The sequence below is a fragment of the Populus alba genome, chromosome 11 (genome assembly GCF_005239225.2).
Source record: "Populus alba chromosome 11, ASM523922v2, whole genome shotgun sequence".
Lineage (NCBI taxonomy): Eukaryota > Viridiplantae > Streptophyta > Magnoliopsida > Malpighiales > Salicaceae > Populus > Populus alba.
This window is the reverse complement of record NC_133294.1, coordinates 3316861-3333822: the sequence shown is the minus strand read 5'-3', so window position 1 is coordinate 3333822 and position 16962 is coordinate 3316861. Positions and strand designations below refer to the sequence as shown.

General features: G+C 35.2%; 1 protein-coding gene across 1 annotated transcript; it reads right to left on the bottom strand.

Moving 5' to 3' along the window:
- Positions 1-12892: 12892 nt before the first annotated feature.
- On the bottom strand, positions 12893-16621 carry LOC118031723 (disease resistance protein Roq1-like). The gene is made up of 5 exons (XM_073412644.1): positions 16417-16621; positions 16119-16260; positions 14715-15792; positions 14201-14608; positions 12893-14126 (listed from the first exon to the last, which is right to left on the bottom strand). The coding sequence occupies exons 1-5, from the start codon at positions 16619-16621 to the stop codon at positions 13008-13010; spliced, it is 2952 nt and encodes a 983-aa protein (XP_073268745.1). The 3' UTR covers positions 12893-13007.
- Between the last annotated feature and the right edge of the window lie 341 nt (positions 16622-16962).

The window sequence follows — 16962 nt, the reverse complement described above, 5'->3', positions numbered from 1 at the left end:
AAGCATTTTTTCAAGTTATTTCCCAGAAATCAACTCCTCAGGCCATTTCAGATAAATATTTGTACATATTTTATCAGCACTTGCTACCAGCATTTACAAGCACACAAGGATGCCCATCTGGAAGGCTAAATTATTTGCAAAAGCACACATCTTGCAATCCTAACAATACCCGAGAAAGTGAATTTAGTAGTTTATAACTTACAGTAAAAACACACACAACTTATTTGTATAAATTACCGATCATTCCAGTGTTTATTATCAAATCATATTATAGGTTGCGCTCAATTATAATAGTATTATTAAATAAACTAAAAGCATGTTAGCTAAAAGAAATAGGTTGAAAAGGAATTTATATATTACAAAATTCATGATGAAATATCTTGGCCTAAGATACTAAAAAATTGATGTACCCAAACTCTTACATATTATATCATGATGAAATATGTAAATTTTACGAAGTGTAAATCTTGTCTGGCTGGTATAAATTTAATAGCTTCAAAATCATCCTGAATGGATGAGTATGGTTGAGACTTGGTGAGAAAGTTGAGACGTAGTGCAAATCTTGTTCCAGAGCCACAAAGGCCATCTGTCAATCAACTGTACGATGAATTTACAGAACATGTATAAGATTACTCACTTCTGGATGAGGAAAGTTGCATAGAATATAGATTTGATTGATTACCAACGGTGGAAAAAAAATCACTCAAAATTTATTTCTGCATGAGTCAATACTGAAAAGACATACATGTTGCCTATTTATGAGCTAACTGGCTTGAGCTTTTATGGGTGGTTTTTGACCAAATATGTGGTGTCCTTGATAAAATGGGCTTTCTCGTTATTCAGAATGATGGATTTGAACTGGATAAGAAAGTGGTAGTCATTGCAGACACAAGTAGAAAACAAGACCTCGATCCTGCTGCAATCAGGTATATCAGTTAAAAGTTCTATGTATCATGTTGATCATTGCCTGAGCCAATTGGATTGTTTTCTAACTTGTTTTAAATGTGTTCTTAGTCTGTTTGATTCAATGATTACTTTTTGCCTACCTGTTCGGAGGAATCACCAGGAAATAGCTACCCAGTACGCTAAGCACTTAACAAAATGAAGGGAAAGAGTAAAGGATTTACTATCTTAGTTTTCAAGGAATCCTAGGTGATGTCGGAGTAAAGGATCGTCAACAAGGGTGTTTTAATTAGCTCTTGTAGATTCTTATCCAAAACTTGTATCATTTGTTAATGTCATCGCTAGAAACATGTAAAGTGCATGCCTAAGCTAATAAAGAAAGTTTCATAAGATAGTAACAGAGAAGTAATGCAGATTGTTTCATGACCGGCATGATTTGTTAATCAGGTGGGTGATTTTGGCTTCTCATACCATGAGCTCCATTGTCCTCTCAGTACCTTAATAATATTGAATACAAAAAAAAAAATGTTCCATTCAAATAGCAAAAATAGAAAAACCTAAAAATATTGAATTGAAAAATAAAAATACAAAAAATAAAATCAATTAAGAAAAATATTTATTCTCCTAAAAAAATCATGCATCGGTCTTCCTTGATTGGAAAAAATTTATACTCGAGTTTAGACCTTAGTAAAGAACCTTCCTCCATGAATATCCTTTGTTTGTGGATCACCATATTATAGCCCTCTAAGACTTTTTTATATGGATCACTCTATCATGCATCCCTAACACAAAACTGTGTGTGAGTTGCCCCATCGTTAATCCTACCATCGGTATTTTAAATAACAATAACTACTGCAGACAAAAACAATGAGAAAAAAGTTCAAGCAACACATTATTGGTGATACAAAATAATGCAATAGATATTAATTTTTTTTGCATTTTGAGAACACATAGAACATCTTGTAAGTGCAAAAAGATGTAGAAGTAGGAAGAGATACTGAACTAGTGTGACTTACGGGAAGGTTGGTACCATCGCTGAGCATAACATCATCTTGTCTATTATATGGTGTATGGAGAGAAAGATTGTTGAAGTCTGCAGTTACATGATGGGAAGCGCCACTATCCAGTAACCATGACGCATTGGTTAATGGAGATGAAGAAGAAAAATTTTCCTGGGGATTCCAGGAGGATGGCATGCCATTGGAGGAGTTAGCAGTGGTAGAACCATAAACATTGTCATAACCCAATTTTGACATTTTTTTATTCATTTATTATTTTATTATTTTATTTTTAAAAAAATAATGAAAAACAAGTAAAAATAAAATAAATGAAGAGTGAATTAAAATTTGGGTTAAGGGCAACACGATTGGAAGTTTAAAGATTTAATTAAACTCTTGACTAGTTTAATTAATTAAATCAAGGGCTTAATTGGAGAAATGATTTAATTAAAATTTAGATGATTTTTAACTAATGAAATCAAGAGTTTAATTGAAGAATTAATGAGTTTGAGGACTTAATTAAACTTTGATTTAATTAATTAAAGGAATCAGGGGTGTAATTGAAGAAATACTAAAGTTTGAAGCTGATTCAAGGAAAAATTGCTAGAAAATTAAAGTCCAAGGACCAAATTGAATAGTCCAAAAACCCAGGACTGTTGTGTAAATGACACTATAAATCAAGGATTCAATTGAATTAATCCAAGGGTACAAATAGAAATTGATTATTGATGATTAAGATCTCAATTGTGAAGTTTAAAACGTCCAGGGACCAAAGTGAAAAAATGCCTCAAACACACAAACGACGCCGTTTGCAATAATATTGTTCGTCATCCCTTCCATTTCGCCAGGGCAGCCGATTCAACAGGAAAATCAGTGCATCCGATTCAACAGGCCATGTCTTCTGCCACGATCCCGTTCGTGAAGGAGACGGTTTTTGAAGATCTCTAGCCTTATAAAAAAGGGGTGAAGAAACAGAACGCAGAGGGGGGGACGAGGATCCGGAGCTAAAAAAAACAGAGCAGAAATACAGAGTAAAAAAAAACACAAATTCACAGGGAGAGGGGGAGAGTCAGCAACAGAGGAGAAAAAAAAAAGGAAGAAAAACTGGAAAAATGGCGGAAAAAAGACCAGGAGACAAAGGACGAGAAAAAAAACTGGGAAAGGAAGAACTGCGAAAAATCGAGGAGCAGAAACAGAGACCGAAACCAGAGGGAACAGTAGCCGAAAACCAGAGACAAAACGGAGAGGCAGATAACAAAACAGGGAGAACGAACAAGAGGGCAACACACAGTGAGGAGAATTATCCTTGAAATTGTCCTCGTACCTGCAAACAAAGAAAAAAACCCGGATTCAGCCAAAGAACACTCACAGCAAACCGGCATCTTCTTTGTAGTTTGAAAAGCTACTGAGAAATCAAGAAGGAAAGCACAGACAAGGGATCACAGCGGGGAGAGAATAGAAAGCAGTCGAACGAGAGCAGCAGCCACCAGCATCGCAGCCTTCTTTATCGTCTCCAGAAGCAGGTATGACTTCATCCCCTTCGTATCTTCATTTCAAAATGCAATTGTTAATGGTACAAGAACACTGCGTGAAGGTAATTTAATTACCTTCACCAGTGTTCGTGCACGCGTGAACAATTCACGCGAGCTTTTATTTTTTTGGCCCAGCCGGTCACTGGCTTGGGCCAGTGACTGGGCTGGGCTGGCTGGGTCCAGCCCAGCCCATGTGGACTGAGCTGGGCCCAGCCCAAAAATGTAAATAAAAAAAATAAAAAAATATATAATAAAAATTGTGTATGTAAAAAAAAATAATATAATTTTTTTTTATTCATTGACGCTAGAGTCACAATAAAAATATCAATTCAAATTTATTTCATTGTGTTTTATTAAGTTATATAAGAATAAAAAATGTGCGTGCAAAAAAAATAATATAAGATAAAATAAAATAAATTTATTTGGTATATTCACTGACGCCAGAGTCAGGAAGAAAAATATTAATGTAAATTTATTTTGTTTTGTTTTGTTTTGTTTTTATTTAGCTACATTAAAAAATAAAAATAATGCATATGCGTAAAAATAAATTGATTTTTTATTTATTTATTCACTGACGCCAGAGTCAGAAATATAAAAAATGATGATTTAAATTTATTTATTTTGATACCTACGTAATATTTACCAACGCCAGAGTTGGAAATATCCGTAGTTGAATAAAAATAATGTGTATGTGTAAAAAAATTTGATTTTTATTTGTTTATTCATTGACGCCAGAGTCAGGAATATTAAAAATAAATGATGATTTAAATTTATTTATTTTGATACCTACGTAATATTTACCAACGCCAGAGTTGGAAATATCCGTAGTCGAATATTCACTGGCGTCAGAGTCAAGAATATTATAAGCAAATTATCATATCGTAAACTAATAAACATTTATCAATTTAAGACGAAACTAGCAATGCAGTCTGCCTCAGGCAGGACGTTTAAGGGGTGATAATATCTTCCCTTTTACGTAACCGGTCCCGAACCATAGAATCTCTGTTGACCAGTTAGGGTTCCTAGTGACCATAATACTAGGTAGCGACTCCTTAAACAAGAATATCCCCCATCAAAGAATAGGATGCCAGAAATCCATTCTTTTTCAAAAGATTTAATTATTTTTAAGGCCGCCGCGATGTAGGGTGCGACAGAATGACAACTTCACTGGGGACCAATGGACTAAGCTTTGCCTTTTGTTTGTCAATGGTTATAATGTTTGTTACGTTGTGCTTATTTGTTTATTTTTTTTCCTGCATTTTACTGCTTTAGCATGCATCATTGTTTATATTGTCATGCATCACGTTAAAAGCACAAACCTTACAACCTAAGATAAGTGGAGGAGTAACGGTACCCCAATGGCTTTAGCCTGGGTAAGACTCGTGAAACCATCCAACTTTCGCTTGATTGTTTACTTGGAAGTGGTCGATATGCCAAACTGAGATTACTTAGGGTCTCTATCTTCACACTACTTGTAAGCCTCATATCAACCTTTTTAAGGACGATCACTGAGCATGCGAGAGACCCATTTGAAACTAGATAATGATCAACCCCTTTATGCACTCAACAATTAGGATCTTCCTATTAGGTTGTTATCCCGTGAAGGACGTACCCGCATTTCATATGCATTTTTAATTGAATCAACATTTTTGCATAAATTGTGTCGCGGGGGCCGCGATGTTGTCTGGCGACGACGAAGGCTCTTTGTCGTGCCTCCTGATGTGAGTTGTGTTGTGTGTTGGGAAGGATTTTTGGATTTAATCATAAAATTATAATTAATTTTTAGGAGTCACCACCTAGTATTATAGTCACTAGGAACCTATGGTCTGCGAGAATCTAGATAAGGGACTGGTTGTGCAAGGGGAAGACGTGTCACCCTCAGTGCACCCTACCTAAGGTAAGCTGCATTATTGTTTGATTGTTTTTTGTTGGTCTTTCTAAGACGTGTTTGATGGAATGGAAGTCGACATGGTTATGGGGAAGAGGGAGGAACAGAACCGAAGAAGAAAGAGAAGAAAAAAAAAATTAAATAAAGGATCAGAGACGCTCTGATACCATGATAGAGCTCAAGCTTTGAAAGAGAATTGCTTATTGATATTATTAATAGAAGACATATATATAAATACAAATCCTAACTGATTTCTATACTTTGCAGGAAGACCAATTCTTTAAGATTACAAACTATTGCAGCTACCGAGTCCTAATGAATAACAAACTGTTAGAGCTATACATTGAATTATCATTAACAAAATTCTTAAAAAAGAAGCAAAGATGGGGTTTGTGAGGGTCTACACAAAACCACAGCACTGTGGCGTTGGTCATGCTCTACAAGATGAGGTTGCGGTCTATTTCTCCTCAGACATACTCAGCAATTTCTTGAAGATTTAAACCTGGAAAACTTTTAGCACTTGATCTTGCATTAGGAGAATGGGTTAGGTAAATCAACAGAGCATGCCATGCTGGTCGTCTATGTCTCATTAAAAGTGTCCTTAATTCACTGCCTATATATTTTATGTCTGTATTCAAGATGCCAAAAGGGGTAGGCAAGCTTCTTTCATCCATCCAAAGACGTTTCTTGTGGTGTGGATGTACCAAGCAAAGATCTTTCTGCAAGATCCAATGGAGAATAGTGATGCGCGATAAGAAACAAGGAGGCCTCGGTATAGGCTCCCTTATATTGAAAAACAGAGCCCTGCTTTTAAAATGGATTTGGAGACTCTCTTCCCCAGGTACAAGCTTATGGAAAATGATTATCTCTTCAATGTACAATCCATCTTATGAGAATGGGATCCCAATTTTCTACAACCAACCATCCAAGATATGGAAGGATATTATGTCCATTGTTCAAACCGACGTTCACCAAGTCTTCACAAATCATTGCAAATTCATGGTGGGGAATGGCAATTTAACATCCTTTTGGCTAGACAGCTAGATTGGTGACGACCCTCTCAAAACAACCTTCCCAAGGCTATATCTTTTGTCTTCCTCTAAATCTGCTTTGGTGGCTGACATGGGTAGATGGAGCAATGGAATCTGGCTCTGGTCCCTACAATGGCGCAGACCTCTTTTTCATTTTGAACAAGAACAACTATCACTTTTATCATCCTTGCTGGAATCCAAGCCAATGTTCTGCCATAAGATGGATAAGAAAATCTGGACCCTCAACAACGATGGCCTCTTCAGTGTAAAATCTTGCTCCAAATTGATGGACCAGTTACTCTACGGTGGAGCCAAACCATTCCAATCTTCTGTTTGGATAAAACTAACCCCACCAAAAGTGCAGCTTTTCCTTTGGCTCCTTGTCCAAGATAAAGTAACCACAAGAGATTTCCTATTTCAACGCGACTACCTCTCCCTTCAGGAGTCAAGATGTGCTTTCTGCAATAAAAGCTTGGAATCTTCAAGTCACCTCTTCATTCACTGCCACTTCTCTTGGAATATATGGATGAAACTGCTTTCTAATCGGGGCTTTTGCAGTGTTTTTCCAAAATCTGTTGATGATATGTGCTCCAATGGTCTTCTATGGTTAAAGGCAAGCAACAAAATCTCTCATGGCAACTTCTTTTCTCATGCGTTGTTTGGAATCTTTGGCTTCATCGAAATGATGTTATTTTTAATGACGCTGCCCCTAACCTTCAAATCTGTTTCTCCATGGTGCGCCAAAGTATTGCTTTATGGCTGAGGCTTGACTCCAACTCTTTCAAGCTTAATATAGAGAATGTTTAGTCGGGAGGAGTTGGTTTCTTTTGATTTGTTTGTTCTCTTTTTGTTGCTATCCCCTGTTTCATGCAACAGTTTTTGTGCTTCCCTTTCCTCTGCTTGTTCTTCTGATGTAAGTTAGGCTACTATCTTTGTAGCTTTTTCCTTTTAATAAAATTTTGACTATTAACAAAAAAAAAAAAAAAAAACAGAGCATGCCATGATATAGCTCCAACAGCCAACCATTAAAAAGTCCAAGTGGTTAGAACTTTGTGGCTTTCGCGTCTCCTAGAACAACTGTTGCTGTCAAAAACCAGGGAAATGAAAACACATTCCAAGATCCTCATAATATTTGAGGTCATGGGTGACAGTGCAGTGCTGGTATATGAAAACTGATTCAATTGCATCGATCATTAATCGAAATCATGAACAGATTGCGTATTTTGATTCAGGATAACGAGACTTTCAAACCAAGATCTCAAAGTAATTGTTTTTTTTTTTATGAAAAGAAAGAGTCTCATAGGTAGGCAGTCAAAGTTGTTGGCTACTATAGAAAATTTTACGATTTCCACTTTTGTTATTGAATTTTAATTCTATCTTTTAATTTGATAATTTTCAATCAAAATTAATTTTTAAATTTCTAATTTTGATGATTATTATATTTTATTTTTACAATAAAAATATTTATATTAATTTATTGTGAAAATTTAATAAAATCAATTCAATTTTTAATTAAAATGAAATATATTCACATTATAAAACCCTCTCAATTATATTTTAAAGACATGCCTATTTATTTTTTATTACAAGTGAACTTATCTTGTGAGGATATATATAGAAACAAAAAAAAAATTACCAATCAAATTTCACCATATGTTATTTTTATTTTTACATAAAAAGATGAAATAAAATAGATAAAATAACGTGAGAATTTTGAAAATTATGGTGTGCTTGAAACGGTGGCTGTGAAGTTTGTGCATTGTTGTTATCACTCTTCCAACTGAAATTTAGGTGATTTCTCCAATCAGGGTTATACGTTTGTGAGTATGGGTTATGGTTAGGTCTTTGGAAACTATTTAAAGCATGAGCTTGTTCATGGAGGCATTCCCTAAAAGAAGGCAAAGTTGGACAATCATTTGTTGAGTGTTCCTTGGTTTCACAGATTTGACACACAATGTCTTGAACAGATTTTAATTGACCACTCTTCTTCAATTCAAGTGCTTCAACTTTTCTAGCTAAAGATGCAAACTTGGCTTGGAGGTCATGATCATCCCTACGGTTGTGCATACCTCCACTAGATGTATGAGTTTGAGTTTTACTTGGTGCCTTATAAGTACCTGTGGTGTCCCAATTTTGAGCATTTTCAGCTAGCAAGTCTAGGTACTCCATTGCTTCATTAGGGTCTTTATCTTCGAAAGTTTCATTGCACATCAATTCAACCATTTGCCTATCTCTAGGTGTTAAACCTTCATAAAAATGTGAAACCAATCTCCATGTTAACCTTCGAAAGTATTAAGTAAATTTCGATACCTATCCCAACATTGGTAAAATGTTTCTCCTGGTTTTTGAGTGAAAGTGATGATTTGTCTTTTGAAAGAGTTTGTTCTGTGAGACGGAAAAAACTTCTTTAAAAATTATTGTTGCATTTCATCCCAAGCACGAATGGATCCTGGTCTCAAATTTTGTAGCCATGTTTTAGCTTTATCTTTTAATGAAAAAGGAAAAAGCTTTAATCGAATGGTGTTCATGCTACAATTTGAGTCATTATATGTATTACAGAGCTCCTCAAATTCCCTTAAATGCAAGTATGGATTTTCTAAGTCTAAGCCATGAAAAGATGGTAAAAGTTGAATAATGCCTGGCTTAAAATTAAAATGAGATGCATCAAGAGGGAAAACTATGCATGAGGGTGCACTTGTTCTTGTGGGATTCATGTGGTCTCTAAGTGTTCTCATACGGTTATTCTCATTATGAAGCGATTGATTATCTTCTTCAGCCATATTTTCTGAAAATGATGAGGATACCCTACAAAGTCGACCACTTAATGTATGTGACCAAACTCTCATGCACGTGTAAGAAGAGAATAAAAGGGAGAAAAGAAAAGAGAAGAAAAAGAAACAAAACAAAACAAAAGAAGCAAAAGTTGGATAAAATGAAAAATGAAAAGAGAAAATAAAATAAATGTTATAATTTATACAAGAATTTACCTCCCCGGCAAGTATGACTTCATCCCCTTCGTATCTTCATTTCAAAATGCAATTGTTAATGTTACAAGAACATTGTGTGAAGGTAATTTAATTACCTTCACCAGTGTTCGTGCATGCGTGAACAATTCACGCGTGCTTTTATTTTTTTGGCCTAGTCGGTCACTGGCTTGGGCCAGTGACTGGGCTGGGCTGGCTGGGTCTAGCCCAGCCCAAAATATAAATAAAAAAATATATAATAAAAATTGTGTATGTAAAAAAAAAATATATGAATTTATTGTTTTTTTTGTATTCATTGATGCCAGAGTCACAATAAAAATACCAATTCAAATTTATTTCATTGTGTTTTATTAAGTTATATAAGAATAAAAAATGTGCGTGCAAAAAAAATAATATAAGATAAAATAAAATAAATTTATTTGGTATATTCACTAACGCCAGAGTCAGGAATAAAAAATACTAATGTAAATTTTTTTTTTTGTTTTTATTTAGCTACATTAAAAAATAAAAAATAATCCGTATGCGTAAAAAATAAATTGATTTTTTTATTTGTTTATTCACTAACGCCAGAGTCAGGAATATAAAAAATAATGATTTAAATTTATTTATTTTGATACCTACGTAATATTTACCAACACCAGAGTTGAAAATATCCGTAGTTGAATAAAAATAATGCGTATGTGTAAAAAAATTTAATTTTTATTTGTTTATTCATTGACGCCAGAGTCAGGAATATAAAAAATAAATGATGATTTAAATTTATTTATTTTGATACCTATGTAATATTTACCAACGCTAGAGTTGGAAATATCCGTAGTCGAATATTCACTGGCGCTAGAGTCAGGAATATTATAAGCAAATTATCATATCGTAAACTAATAAACATTTAACAATTTAAGACGAAACTAGCAATGCAGCCTGCCTCAGGCAGGATGTTTAAGGGGTGATAATATCTTCTCTTTTACGTAACCAGTCCCGAACCATAGAATCTCTGTTGACCAGTTAGGGTTCCTAGTGACCATAATACTAGGTGGCGGCTCCTTAAACAAGAATGTCCCCCATCAAAGAATAGGATGCCAGAAATCCATTCTTTTCCAAAAGATTTAATTATTTTTAAGGTCGCCGCGATGTCGGGTGCGACAAACAGGAACTAAATGAAAGGAGGGACAACGTTTAGCAGTATGCCCTTGAGTGCCACATATCTGGCAATGGCCCAAATAAGGATGTGTAGGCAAACGACTATTTCTGACCTGATTGGGAAACGTGGCAGGTCGAAAGTTGGCGATGGATGGGGAATGAAAATTGTTCCCAATAGGAGAAGAGGATGGGGGCGCCAGTTGGTTTTTAAGGGTCGTCAATTATTGTTGCTTGAGTTCTTAGTGAAGGAGTTGGCAGTAATAGGACCAAGACGGGAGAAGTGTGACCGTGTTTAAAGTGATGCTTCAAACAAGAGAAGCTTCTCATATAGTTCATTAAAGGAGATAGTAGCTTCGTGAGCTTGGACAGCCCGAACAAGTTCTGTGTAATCTTCATCTAAACCGTCAAGAATTTGTTCAGTAAGATCATCAGTGTCCATGGGAGCACCAAGAACAACAAGTTCGTCAGATAGTGCTTTGATGAAGTAGACAAAATCTGTGATACTCATAGAACCTTTTGTGAGATTATTTAACTGGTTTTCACCTGGCGGATACGTCCACGGGATGGTTTGGCATATGTTGTGGCAAGAACATGCCATGCATCATGAGAAGAAGTGGTGCGGGCTACCAAGGAGATAAGTGAAGGAGAAAGGCTGCCAACGATGGCATTCAAAAGGAGTTGATCTTGCCTAACCCAGAGACTATATGCAAGATTAGGAACAGTGATATCATCTGTTATAAGAGTTGGTGAAGGACATAGTTTTGAGCCATCCATGTAACCAAGGAGATCATAGCCAATAAAAAGTGTTTCAAACTGAATTTTCCAGGAAGCATAGTTGGAAGAGGTGAGTTTGAGAGAAGCTTGAGCAGCTGTGTTTATGGTGATAAGGTGGTTTTCTGTGTTTGATGGAATGGAAGTCGACATGGTTATGGGGAAGAGGGAGGAACAGAACCGAAGAAGAAAGGGAAGAAAAAAAAATTGAATAAAGGATCAGAGACTCTTTGATACCATGATAGAGCTGAAGCTTTGAAAGAGAATTGCTTACTGATATTATTAATAGAAGACATATATATAAATACAAATCCTAACTAATTTCTATACTTTGTAGGAAGACCAATTCTTTAAGATTACAAACTATTGCAGCTACCGAGTCCTAATGAATAACAAACTGTTAGAGCTATACATTGAATTATCATTAACACAGTTCTTAAAAAAGAAGCAAAGATGGGGTTTGTGAGGGTCTACACAAAACCACAGCACTGTGGCGTTGGTCATGCTCTACAAGATGAGGTTGCGGTCTATTTCTCCTCAGACATAGTCAGCAATTTCTTGAAGATTTAAACCTGGAATACTTTTAGCACTTGATCTTGCATCAGGAGAATGGGTTAGGTAAATCAACAGAGCATGCCATGATATAGCTCCAACAGCCAACCATTAAAAAGTCCAAGTGGTTAGAACTTTGTGGCTTTCGCGTCTCCTAGAACAACTGTTGCTGTCAAAAACCAGGGAAATGAAAACACATTCCAAGATCCTCATAATGTTGATAAAAAAAGGGGTCATAATGTTTGAGGTCATGGGTGACAGTGCAGTGCTGGTATATGAAAACTGATTCAATTGCATCGATCATTAATCGAAAATCATGAACAGATTGCGTATTTTGATTCAGGATAACGAGACTTTCAAACCAAGATCTCAAAGTAATTGTTTTTTTTTTTTTTTTTTTTTTTATGAAAAGAAAGAGTCTCATAGGTAGGCAGTCAAAGTTGTTGGCTACTATAGAAAATTTTACGATTTCCACTTTTGTTATTGAATTTTAATTCTATCTTTTAATTTGATAATTTTCAATCAAAATTAATTTTTAAATTTCTAATTTTTGATGATTATTATATTTTATTTTTACAAAAAAAAATATTTATATTAATTTATTTTGAAAATTTAATAAAATCAATTCAATTTTTAATTAAAATTAAATATATTCACATTATAAAACCCTCTCAATTATATTTTAAAGACATGCCTATTTATTTTTTATTACAAGTGAACTTATCTTGTGAGGATATATATAGAAACAAAAAAAAAAATTACCAATCAAATTTCACCATGTGTTATTTTTATTTTTACATAAAAAGATGAAAATAAAATAGATAAAATAACATGAAAAAAATGGACCTTTACATATATTTTGGTCAATAGAAAATTGACACATAAAATAAGATATTTAATACATCTTATTATAAAATATAAGATTTTATAAATAAAAATTAATTAATAAAATAATATCATATTACATTTTTTTAATATGAAAGCCCTTATAAATATTTATAAATAAAAGATCTCATGCTAGACAAAGAAAGGAGGAAGATTACTAGAGATACAAAACTATTTCATGATAAGCTTTTCAAGAAAAAAGAAAAAGAAAAAAGAAAAAAGAAAAAAAGAGAACTATTTCAAAAGCTTTGGAGCTTTTTTTCATTTTACGGTTGAAATCTAAAAAAGCAAACCTCTACTTAATGAAGCCTAAAATAATACAAGTTCTAGACCTTTGCAAAACACCACCAAGCGAAATTGCCAGCACTGCATTTACCATGGAAAGCAAAATAATAATCATCCCTTGATTTGATATCATCATCATTTCCTTCCTCTTCATGCAACCATTGGACAGCAATCGTCCTTATTTGAAAAGCTGGATCTTGTAGACGCACTGAAATACTCACGTCATCACCATTATCAAATGCAGGACCATCGACCCCTAATTTCATGTGCATTAGTGATTGGAATTCACGAACACCACGCTTGTAACTCATAGGGAAGAAAGAGGCTTGACGACGCAAGGATCGACCACTGGTATTGTTTCTGATTTCAAGATAAACATGACTAGAGTCACTGTACCCTGACGTCATACAAAACCTTGAGAACAGAATAAAGCCACATATCCGGTGCGCAGGAGGTGAGGATATTTTGAATGAAAAGTTATCTACAAACTCATTCTGAATTAGCCATTTATCCTCTTCTTCCTCCTCGTAAAACCTTGTGAACAGATTTGCAAGTCTTTGCAGTGAAGAGCAAAAAGACACATCTAACGAATACAAATGGGATGGAAGCTCTGGGAGTGTCTGAAGCATTTTGCAATTTCTTAAATATAGGTGTCTGAGTAGACCAAGATCCTTGATGCTTTCTGGAAGAAAACGAATTGGAGTTCCACTTAAATCTAGACTCTCCAAGAAGCGTGGCATTGAAAACAAGGTAAATCTCAACATTTTCCTCGTTGAAAACCTAGAGGGAAAGAATAGCTTCAATGGAAGAGATGAAATGAAGGATGTAATTGCAACAATTCCATCACTTTGAAGCAACTTGCGCCCCTGATGATGCTCTAACTCCATATTTAGGCTATTAAGATTTGAGCAACCATCTAAAACCAGCTCTTGAAGTGAATTCAATCTACTCATTTCTTCTGGAAGCTCCATAAGACTTGTACAATTTCTTAGATTTAAGATCAACAATCGTTGTAAATCACCAATAGATTCGTGAATTTGAACCAAACGGATGCAGTCTTCAAGTATTAGCTTTTCAAGGGCTGGGAGACTCGAGAAGTCTGGGGTTCTAATGAGATCACGAGAATGACGGAGATCAAGAATTTTCAATTTTGGAAGAAACTGTGAAAATACATGAATTTAGTTGTTATCAATTGAAAACGAGAGAGATAACTATAAAGAGACTTGATACATACCGGTTTGCCCTTCCAAGCATCAAGTAGACAGCTTCTGGATAGATCAAGAACCACCAGCTTCTCCAAGCATATGTGATTTGGTATGGAGCTCCAAGACAATCCATGCCAACATAACCATATCAAATTCTTGGGAAAGTGCTCAAAACTTCCATGAAAATTAGTGTAGTTTAGCTGGAGAAATTTTACATCTGGCATCTTTCTAAAAGCATCCGTGCTAAGGATAGGAAACAAACTTGTTTGGCTAGTTTGTAATTTTCCCCCATCGGGAAAATCGGAAAGCCATTGTTGAAAGAAGTTAAGCCTGCGGCGCTTGCGACAAACCATTGAATCAGTACAGACAACTTCTGCATAATGATATTCCATTAATGAATGCATATCAATGGTAAGGCCACGCAATTTTTCAGCATCCTGCATAATAATATTAAAAGTACATGAGAAAGGAAAGTAGATGAGTGAATATGTCAAGGCACCACAAACCATTTAAGTAGACATTTAAAAAAATTCAGCTACTTACAGTAGTTCCTTTCAAAACTGTAAAAGCATCCCCATGATGCCATATTCTTTGCCATTTGGGTGATTCTTGACGAGCAATTTCCCTACCCATATCTCTTACTAGTTGATGCATCCACAACCTTTGATCACTGTTGATTTCAACAAGACATCTATCGATGAGATTGTCAATCCCAAATCTTGCACCTCTATCAAGCCCATCCAGTATCCTAACTGCATCATCCACATCCATTCCATTGAAGAAACATGTGATGTCAAGGAATAAGTTCTTCGGATAATCACCATCAAGAAAGTCGTAACTTATTTGAAGAACCTTTTGAACATCAAAATTAGGAACCATTTCCATTTGTTTTAATGCGCTTTCCCATATTTCTCTTCCTTTTCCGGACAATGAAGAGCCAATAACTCCAAGAGCTAATGGAAGTCCATTACAATGATGTACTATTCTCCAAGAGTCTTCTACAAAACCATCAACAGGGTAAGCTCTTCCAAAGGCATTCCAACTGAAAAGCTCAAGTGATTTTTTGTTATCCAAAGGGTCGACTTTGCACTCGAACCACTCAATATCATTAGCTGAAAACAGACCCTTATTTCTGGTTGTTACAATGATTTTACTTCCTTTACAAAGCCAATTTTGCATGCCAATGATTTTATTGAATTGGTCCCTTTTGTCCACATCATCTAGAACAATAAGAGTTCTTCTGCAACATAATGCATCCTTAATCTTCAGAATTCCTTCATCTTCATCATTTATCTCATCAACAGTCTTTTTTAGGATGTCGGAAAGAAGTTGCCTCTGTAGGCAAACTATATGTTTTGATCTAAAATTTGACAGGAAGCTCTTTCCTTCAAATTTATAAAAGTTCTGGTTAAAAACACTCTTAGCTATAGCTGTCTTTCCAACTCCACCAATTCCATAGAGTAAAGCAATGGCAGCACCATGGGATCCATCTTGCAACCATGAGTTGATATCTTGTACCAGAGCATCTCTTCCAATGAAATGAAGGGGGACATGAAATATTTTTGGATCCAAATTCTTTGAGACATACTCCACAATAGATTGGACAAACTGTGCCTCGTACCTACATCAAAACGTAAAGTACAATGTACGATAATTGCTAGTCTCTCTATAAAGGATAAAAATAGACAACATTTAGCTAAGAAATTAAAGCAGGTTGCATGTCAATGATTGATAGTTAAATTTGTAGGTGCGTTATCACCAAATCATGTTTTGGAAAAAAAAAAATAAACAAACAAACAAAAGAAGAAAGAAATTATAGGTATTTTTTTTTTCTTTTATGTTTTCTTATCGGTCTTCATTTAAATACTTAACTGAAAGAAATTAAGAGTTCACGACCAGCACTCTAGTCTTATGCTTTGTGTATTTTAATCAAGAGATGCAACTTACCCATCTCTTAAATCCTTTCCAGCTAAATCTGCAACTTCCTTCAAAGCAATCCTCCACCCCTTCACCCGCTCTATCTCCTCCTTGAAGCGCTTTTCTTGTTTCCACAAAATTGCTGCAGCGAAGCTCCCTGTTTGATTTCTGACTTCAGATGGATTCACATGGTAGAAATACCGGCAAAACTATGGAGGCGGCAGTCCTCTTATGTTTCCATGATCTTCACAAGTTCATCGAGGCACCATCTCGACCGAGCATAGTCTTTCGAGAACACGATTATCGATATTTTCGATTCTTGTATTGCCTTCTGGAGCTCCAACTCTATATTCTCTCCTCTTCCGAATCTCTTCATCATCTCTAAATGTGTGAAACCCTGCTTGAACCAGGGCCCAGTAGAGGTGATCGGTAAAGTTCTTGCGGGTGTCTTCACCTCTAAAACTCAAGAACACTTGATATTTACAATTAGAAAACCGAGAAGAGTAGGATTCTTGATATTTCTCAGCAGCCATTTTCGAGTCTAGCAAAGATAAGACTTTACAAAAGATCTGGACAAAAAAAGAAGGAATTGCAGGATTAAAGTCGATAGTTTCAAGATCGACACAAGCACACCAATAAGCTGAAGTGTTCATTTATTATTATCTTACTTTTTCTGTAAGACAATTTTCAAGTTATTTCCCAGCAATCAACTCCTCCATGCCCTTTCAGAAAAATATTTGTAGATATGATAAATCTCTATGCTGAACCAAGAAAATCGGTTGATGAGATCATCACTAATTAGTTTCTAACAGTGAATTAATTTAAGTTACATTCCACAATATAACATTATTCTAAAAGAGATAAGAAAGAGAGT

Excerpts from the sequence above, each read along its gene's own strand:
- LOC118031723 (XM_073412644.1), bottom strand. The coding sequence starts at position 16,621 with ATGGCTGCTGAGAAATATCAAGAATCCTACTCTTCTCGGTTTTCTAAT. Across the intron at positions 15,793-16,118 it reads GGAAAGGATTTAAGAGATGG|GTACGAGGCACAGTTTGTCC; the intron begins GTAAGTTGCATC and ends GTTTTGATGTAG. Across the intron at positions 14,609-14,714 it reads CAGTTTTGAAAGGAACTACT|GATGCTGAAAAATTGCGTGG; the intron begins GTAAGTAGCTGA and ends ATTATTATGCAG.